The 8,829-nt window shown below is 52.5% G+C and overlaps 2 protein-coding genes across 2 annotated transcripts; one reads left to right on the top strand and one right to left on the bottom strand.

The window, feature by feature from the left end:
• The first annotated feature begins 1,825 nt into the window (after positions 1-1,825).
• On the top strand, positions 1,826-3,028 carry LOC117108716 (semaphorin-2A-like). Its single transcript, XM_033250829.1, has one exon. The coding sequence runs from the start codon at positions 1,826-1,828 to the stop codon at positions 3,026-3,028; it is 1,203 nt and encodes a 400-aa protein (XP_033106720.1).
• A 3,951-nt stretch (positions 3,029-6,979) lies between these two features.
• LOC117108717 (baculoviral IAP repeat-containing protein 7-A-like) lies at positions 6,980-7,609 on the bottom strand. Its single transcript, XM_033250830.1, has one exon. The coding sequence runs from the start codon at positions 7,607-7,609 to the stop codon at positions 6,980-6,982; it is 630 nt and encodes a 209-aa protein (XP_033106721.1).
• Between the last annotated feature and the right edge of the window lie 1,220 nt (positions 7,610-8,829).

Below are 8,829 nucleotides of genomic sequence, written 5' to 3' on the forward strand. Positions count from 1 at the left end.
TCGACCCGTAACCTCGGTGGTCAAAGTGCTGCACACGTCGGACGCCAACCTGTCGATGGCTTCCAATCCGGAACGGAGCTTCTCGTCGAGGATGCGTTTCCGACGCATCAACTCGTTCAACTCCTTGGCTTTGTGCTCTCGCGGAGCTCGTCGGCCGTCGCTGAACCGATCGTACCTTCGCCAACTACAGGCGGTATCCCCTTCGCACCCTTCTTGGATGGCACGCGTGGACGTCCAACCACACCGAGTTCTTTTCCGGTATGGAAACGAGACACGGCTTTAGAGGACACTCGTAGCACGAGACGTCGTCGCACACTGTCGTCCACTTCAGCAACTTCGGCCACCTAGGTGCTAGTTCGTACACGGTGTGCACCGTCCGCTTGTCGGTCAGAACCGAATTGCACCACTTTTCCTGGTTGAACGTCAAAATCAGGTATAGTCGATTCTCGGTCTCGTCGGCGTTCAAGATGCCCCACCACAGAATTTGGCAATCGTGTCCTCGACCTTCGGTCCATCGGAGATGGAACAGCGAGGTTTTGCCGAGAGAAGCGACGACGTTTCTGAAGTTCATCCGAACTTGCACAACAGGTCGCTCGAAGCCGTTCCTGGCAACGGCGTTCAGCGCCTCCGTCACTCGACCGCCGAAGACGAACAGTTCGCAACAGCCGAGAAGATCCAAGCATCGACGATCGTTCGCCATAAATCGGTCCATGCACATCATAAGATTGGACGCGAATTCGTTGATCTCCTCGATAAGGAAGTTCTTCGTGCACCCCAGCAGATGGTGTTTGGTCCGTTCCAGCAACGCATCTTTGAGATCTTCGTTCAGAAGCAGGTATGCGGCAACGGACACTGCGAACACGTACGCGTTCAGGTCGCCCAAGTCCTCTTCCGACTTGCGGTTTGCAGAAACCACAACAACCTCACGGTTGTTGCGATCGGGCGCGAACACGTCGCGACGGAGGAGAGATCCAACAGTATCTGGCCGCCGGAACTATAGACGTCTTCTCCGCATCCGAGTCTAAAGTCCGCGAAACCTTGTACGAAGCCGGACATGACCGTCCAACGTCTCAATCCATTTTTCGCCCTCTACGTCCCGCTTCCTTCTCCGAGTTTGATGTTGAACGTCAACGCCATGGTTCGTCGCGAACGAAGAATGCTACCCGAATTAATTATTCTTCTTGTTTTTATACTCGACGATCTCTTCTTTAAAAGGAAACAACTTACTTCGAAATCAACATATGAACGCGAGACGCAGAAAGTAGAATACAATCGGCATGCTGTTCTTCTTCGCCCTGACAGTGATGTTAGTTTCGGTCGCGTATCCTATGCCGACCGAAGATCAATCGCCTTCGACGAACGAAATCGACGTCTCTTTCGCAACGAGCGTCGGCATCTCGTCCATCGTCGAAATGCGAGTGGGGAAGGAGTGGCGAACAACTCGGCGTTCGTGTTCGATCTTGATCGAACTCTAGAATCCTCGACGGCTACAGAGTTAGACTGGATGCCGGACTCGGTCGCCAAAAAGAAGTGCAGATTGAAAGGGAAGGAAGAACACGACTGCCAGAACTACGTGAAAATCGTAACTCCGGATTTAACGAACGGTCGAGTGTTGATCTGCGGAACCAACGCTCAGAAACCGAAGTGCATTTATGCCGAGATGTCGAACTTGGAGAGTGGTTGAAGGAGAAGGAACGCGACGGACGGTCTGTACAATTGTCCGTTCGCCGTCGACCAAAAAGTAACGTCCGTCTTCGCTGAGGGTAGCCTGTACGCCGGGACTGTCGCCGATTTCAACGGCAGGGATTCCGCACTGACGAGGTCGATGGGCAACGCCGTTCCTCTCATAACCAAGAGGCACGATTCGTTGTGGCTGAATCACCCGAAATTCGTCGGTTCGTTTGTAGAGGGAAGAGAAGTGTTTTTCTTCTTCCGAGAAGTTTCCGAAGAAAACTGCGAGAAGATTTACCGTTCGCGAATCGCCCGCGTTTGCACCGACGACAAGGGAGGCAGAACGATACTGGACTCCAGTTGGACGACTTTTCTGAAGGCGCGACTCGACAGTTCGTTCCGAGGGGAATTTCCGTTTCGCTTCAACTACCTGCAGGACGTCGTGCGGACCGTCCGCGGAGGAAAGGTCATCTACTACGCAGTTTTCACGACGAAGGAACACGAAATACCCGCCTCGGCCATCTGCCGTTTTGGCCTCGACGACATAAGGGACAACATCGAAAGAGGTCCGTTCTTGCGACCAACGGCGCCTTGGGGACGCATCCCGGATGAGGACGTTCCGGACAACAGACCGGGCGATTGTTCGGTCGACTCGACTCTACTTTCGTACGAAGATCTGAATTTCGTGAAATCGCACCCGTCGCTGTACGAACCGGTCGGAAGTGGGGACCCGCTCTTTACGCTCGTTCGACAAAACTACAGGTTGAAGACGTTGACCGTGACTGAGACCGGTAACCGTACGGTCGTTTTCGTCGGAACGGACGACGGTCGAGTCTTGAAATTGGTGCTGTCGGAAAATCAGGCCGTCCTTCTGTACGTCATGCGCGCGACAGAGCAACCGATCACGAACGCCGGCTTGAATGGTAAATTTTTGTACGTAACCTCTACCGATCGACTTTACGAAATCCCTCTTCTACGGCATTGCCGACTCCTGAACGATCGCACACGCAAGCAAGATCCGCATTGCAGTTTAATGTCGACGCACTCCGGCGTCGAGTTGGAACCAAGACCGTCGGAGCACGTGCAGACAGTGGAAAAGACGAACGCGGACGTCGAGTTGGAACCAAGACCGTCGGAGCACGTGCCGAACGTGAAGGCCACGAACGCCGACTTGGAGTTGGACCCAAGGCGTTCGGAGCACTTGCCGAACGTGCAGGCGAAGAACGCCTCTCTGGACTCGCCGTCGACGGATCACATCAGTCTCGTCGCATTCGCAGCAATAGGGTGGACACTTTGTATAGTTAAAGCTATAGGCATTGTTTGGTTGATATTTAAAGTTACTTTGTTGGTACGGTAAGAAAAAGAAATCGTGCGTTTTTTTACATATCTGTGTATTTTTATAATCAGTTTCTGTCAGAGTTAGGAACATGCGAACAGAGGCAAATGCATTGTTGATTTTAAAATTGAAATAAACGAAGATTGACACATAATTTGTTTGTTTTTCTTTTATTTCGTCTAATCAACACTCAACCAGCATAATCAATAATGAAAGTCCATCTGAACCGAATAACGTACATCGTACTTAATGTCGAAACCTACGACGCAGGGAAGTATATTATAATATGAGCATTTGTTCATCAGCAGTACGACGGTCGGACTATCCACCTGCTGGACGTACGTTCTAAGTAACCTGGGCAATGCCTCGTGACGCACGTCGTTTGAGACGATCGTTCGCTTGCACAGCAACTTTAGGGAAGGCATATCGTCGTACCATTCGTAGGAATATGTGAAATAACACACCGAACCTTCGGTTGCAACCGCAATGCTTTTGTTTCCCTCACTTTCGTCGTTGTAATATTCGAAGGTACGATTCTTCAGTCGACCGAACGTTGGATTTTCGATTATTATTCCTTCGTCCTTTATTATTCCTTCGCCCTCGATGACACCGTAAAATCAAACGTCCTGGCTGTTTCCTATCGTGAATCGATGAAATCCCTTCGCCAGAAAACCACGCATCACGAAGTAACCTTCGGAAATCTCGTCCCACTCGTGCATTCTATGGGCTACTTTTTTTTGCAATTTTTCTTTTCATCGACGTCTGCACCGGATGCATTCGACTGAACAATATATCTTATTCGTTGAAAATCGTCTCGTTACTGCAATCTCCTTGCAAAAATTCAGGTTTTTAGAGTTATATTATTCAACATTCGTTCAAATATTTACGGGCGCCGACGCAAAAGTTGCGAGCCCGTGCGCACAGGGGATCGCCGCAGCGGAGAACGAACAACTTCGTTCGCCCACCTCCCAGATCCTTGCTGTGGAAGACCAACTCGTCCCTTCTCGTCGCTCGTTCCTCTTCGATGGACGTCGTCACGACTGTGGAACAGCAATCCGGTTTTCCTTCCTCCGACGCTGCAACCGTCACTCTGGTCGGCACTCCTTCGACGGCGAGTCGAACCTCCCGCAATCGATCGGAGGCGCCACGACCACAGGCGGAGGCGAGGACGCCGAGAACGCTGTCGTTATCCGGTTTCGACGGGCACCTCTTTCGGAGGGCATCCAGCAGACCTGTTGCGTCGACGAAGTCGTTGCGACACGCCGCGAACAAAGGGTGCTGGGAAGCTCCCTCGTGTCTGACGTAGTACGGCGCCGGCCGGAAAAGACCGAGCGCGGCGCACGCTCTCCTGAACTTGGAAGCGTTCGTTTCCTTCTTCGACAGTCGGCGAATGCTCGATAACGAAAACGTTTCGTCGTCTTCAGACCGTCAGCGAGTTCGACGAACGCACCGGCGCAGGCCTCCAAAGCCGACGCATGATCGTCGTGCGTCAGCGCAATCTCCACCAACTTCCGGTCCAGCTTCGGAACTAGAGGTTCCGCGTCGTCCCTCACGTTCAGCATGCCGACCGTGCCGACTGTACGGTCCTCTCTCTTCTTTGCCGTCGTCAGCAGCAGCCGTCTGTACGTCTCACTCCGGACGAACTTCTGCCATCCGTTTCCGCCGACGGTTTTTTCGAATTCCATCTGCAAGTCGGGTCTGCCGTTCGCCCCGACATTCACGAACAGCGAGTCAGTGTCTCCGTAAACAACCCGAGCGCCCTTGCGTTCGGCGCAATACTTCAACTTGGCCAGCTGTCTCCTGCAGCTCGACGTCACGTAGTTGTAGAGTCGACCTCTTCCGGAGATGGCCAAGCATCCGATGCACGCGTTCGCCACCCGTTTGTACGCGGCGACCGTTCCGGTCGTTCGTTCCGTCCTCGCACCAGCCTCTTGAGTACGGACGGCAGAAAACCTTCGAGCACGCTCGCGTCGACGAAGGACCCGTCTTCGAGAGCGGTCGCCTCTTTCACGTTCCGGTCGACGACAATCCTGGGATAGTAGGACTTGAAGTCGTACACGTCCACGTGATCGTGAATCCCGGGCACTGGTTCGAGAACGAGACCTCCGCCTCCGGCCGGTTCTTCCACCGTCTCTCTTCGACGGGGAAACACGAAACCCCGTCTGGCAGCCTCCCTGCAGAGCATGGACGACAACATCTGCTTCCTGGTTCCTCCGGGAAAGGTGCCCGTCAACCTTGACGAGTCCAAGACGGTTTCCACAAAACGACTGCTGCGCACCTTGCGTTCGTAATCTCGGAGGACAGACAACTCCTCATCAAGCACGTCGTCTGACGTTCGTGCAGAAAGTTCGTTGCAAGATCTTCTGCTCGCGTACTCGTACATGGAATCGCGATCGCGGCACCGTCGGCGTCCTCGGAGGTGTCGACGCATATCGGCCATCGGGATATCGGCAGGTCGCACGCAGAGCATCTGTTCGTCAAGACCGTCTTCACCCACTCTCCGTGATACACGAGAACGTCGGCCGATTTCAAGAGGTTCGTTAGACATCGCAGCACCTCCCTCTCCTCGGGCTCCTTCGACATCCTTCCGTAGGAGAGAACTACGGCGGTCACGCGTCAGGTCACGTCGAGTCGAACGGAGAGGTAGAGCACGGACGGCTGCACGGGATCGGTTTCCTCAAGTTCCAGGTGGGTTCGTTCGTCGTACTCGAAATTCTCGGCGTATCCCTTCTCGTTCGTGGTGCATCAATGCCAAGCGCACCCGTGCACACCGACGGCGCACTGGGCGTCCAGGTCGTCGACGGCAGACGGCAGGTTGCCGAACGTGTTCTCCACGGAGATGCCGTTCCTGTCCCGTGACCTGAGCGTGCGGTACGTTCAACCTACGGACTCGTATCTGTCGCCTCTTCGTAAAGTCGCCGTCTTAGTCTTCGGCGTAACACTGGAATTCCACCTTCGTACTCTCCAGGTCAACCGGCCGTCCGTCTAAATTTCTTCCGCGAACGGACAACCTTCCGGTTATCTTTGAATATTTGGCGCTCGTCAGATAGACGAACATGGCTAATTGTCAGAGAGAAAAAAATAACATTCGCATACAACAGATTATCGTTAAATGATTTCTTTTATTATTCACTTTTCAATTAATAGAAAGAATCTAATTTTCATCTGTACACCTTCGTACCGTCCGGTATCTGCCACTCCGAAAGCCTCTGTTCGATGGGACGTCTGAACGTCGGGCAGTTGTTCACCCGCTTCGAGCACGATCAACAGGATATGAAATGTCGGCAAGGCATCGTCATCACATCGGAGTACGCGTCCAGACACATCTGGCATCTGTCAACGTCCTCTAGCGTCCGGAGAGACATCCAATCGAAACCGGGACACAATTCGTTCAACACGTCGCCCACCGTGTAAGCCATCATGTCCTTCCAAGGATGAGACGAGTACGCCTTCTGCGCGATCGCCAAAACGTCCGCCACGCGTCCTCGTTCGCAAGGCCAGTCGCCGAGAACGGAAGATATCCAATTCACCGCGGACGGGCGATCGTATCCTTTCGGTCGAACGTCCAATCCTTCCTTGCTTCGGTTAGTCGCCGTCTTGTTGAAAGGGTCGTCCGGGTTGCGATGCACGATGCACCTTCTGGCGATCTGAAAGGGAGGTGGAAGCACGCGACGAGACTCCGACTTGCACGCAGTCCTCAATCTGTCGATCTCTTTTATCACTTTCAAATGTCCCACTTTCAGACACCTCTTTCCACGGATAGTACAAAAATATCGGGTTTCCCACTCCTAGTCGCTGACGGTCGGGTCGATGACGTGTTGGTACTCGTCGAAAAAAAAATCGGTTTACCTTATCGCCGTGAAACTCGGCTTCGTTTATCGCTTTTGCAAACACTCTCATGATTCTCGTCGTTTCGGCCATCGTTTCTCTTATGATTCTCGTCGTTTCGGCCATCGTCTCCATGACCTAGACCTAACTGTGGTAAACTTTGACGACTTCACCGACTTTTGTACGACAGATCGGACACGACGCTAACCTGACGGAACACGAGTCGCAGCAGACGAGATGGTTGCACGGAGTCAGGAGGACGTTCGAATCGCGATCCATGCACACCTTGCACGACATCTCGTCCTTGAGATCGGTAAGTTCCCTTAATAGATCTCCGCGAGATTTCTTGTCGTCGTCGTCGTCGCCGACGCGTACCTTTTTCGTATAGCTTTCGACGGGCGCACGAACTCCTTCATCCTCTTCTTTTCGTTCCGGGCGTTCGTCTTCGGCATCTTCTTCCAAGCGAAGTTCGGCGATCAGAGACACCAAGCTCTCTTGTTTCGACGGATCTTTGACCCAGTCCTTTTTCCTGTCGGTCCCTTTTTCATCGAAGTCGATTATGCTCGAGACCAGAACTTCGTTTGTCAACGAGAACACTTGTCCTTTCTTCTCAAGATGATCGCTCACGACCTTTGCGATCACGTCGCTGTCGAATCCGAATTCGGAGGCAAAACTAATCTTGGAAATCAGGGTTTCCTTCGTCTTGCGCCGCAACCACAAGCACGAACTCCCGTGTTCGGCGTGTTCAGAAAAGGAAGGTCGTCCGGCTCCCATCGGCACAGCGATACTCCGCCAAAGAAACACCTGGCGTTATCTTCGAAACCCCCGTAGAAGAACCCCGCTTCCGACATCGACCTTCCGTCGGGTCTGTCGTGCTGCCAGTTGCGAAAGGTTTTCATCCTGTCTTCCTCGTCTTCAAATTTTGGAAAGGTAGCGGTTCTCTGCATAATTTCCTTATGCATTACCTACTGATAATAGACTGATTTCGTATGAAGACAAATATGCACAATAACAACTTTATATTGTTTTTTTGTAATAAAGATTTTATTGAAGACAAAACAGAATATAAGATTTCGTGTTTTTCCCTTTTCTTTAGTACTTAATGTATCGGAACATTTTTTTTTTAAATTTTATTCCGAAGACGGGTTGTACTTCAACATTTTCGAGAACAGCCAGTCGTCAAGTTGCTGTTTAAGTTCATCGTCTCCGTAAACGACCGTGTCTTGGTCGGAAATGTCCTGTTCGTCCGACGATTCGACTGGAAGCTGAGAATCCTCCGGAAAGTAGTCGGCGAGGTTTCCTTCTCCGGCTGTCGTTCGTCGTCGAAGGGAAGTTGAGAGTCCTCGTGAAAGGATTCCGTTAGGTTTCCTTTGCCGTCTGCGGTCTCAGCTTCTGTTCGTTCGTCGCCGACGCCAACAGTTTGGGAGGTGCTTGCGTCGTCGTCGTCTTCATTGTCGAACTTGATCCTTTTGGTATAAGGAGCATCGGACTGAAGAAAAACAATCAAAAAATAAAAATAAAGGTAAACTTACATCACGTCACACGTTACGTCCTCTTTGAAAAATGACGTCCTGGTCCTTGTCGCTCGAATCGTCGTCGTCGTCGTCGTCGTTGGCTTTGTCCTTCTCGCCTCGTTTGTCGCCGGATCGCAACAACCTGACTCCTTTCCGCGAAAGCAGGAAACTCTGGAGAACGACCACGACGCAGAACCTGATGGCCTGCGAGGCGGTGAGAACGATCGCCCAGTGTCGTCCGACCTTGTTTATCGGACAGTCGGCGGCGTCGATGCTGTTGGCGCTGAGGTCCAGAAGGTTTTCGTAGCAGTCGCCCAAGGACGTATCGCACTCCATCACGTCCCGACCGTCGAAGGCGCACGGCCCGAGTTTGCGAGCACGTTTCTGACGAGGTCGACGGTGGCGATCGCTACGCTTGCCAGAGACGCCGCCTCCCACACGTCGGAGAGCGATGCGTACCTGGAGATCGCGGCGGCGAAC

Source organism: Anneissia japonica, unplaced genomic scaffold (genome assembly GCF_011630105.1).
Source record: "Anneissia japonica isolate Jap-2015-1 unplaced genomic scaffold, ASM1163010v1 scaffold288283_len76694_cov145, whole genome shotgun sequence".
In the NCBI taxonomy this organism is placed as follows: domain Eukaryota; kingdom Metazoa; phylum Echinodermata; class Crinoidea; order Comatulida; family Comatulidae; genus Anneissia; species Anneissia japonica.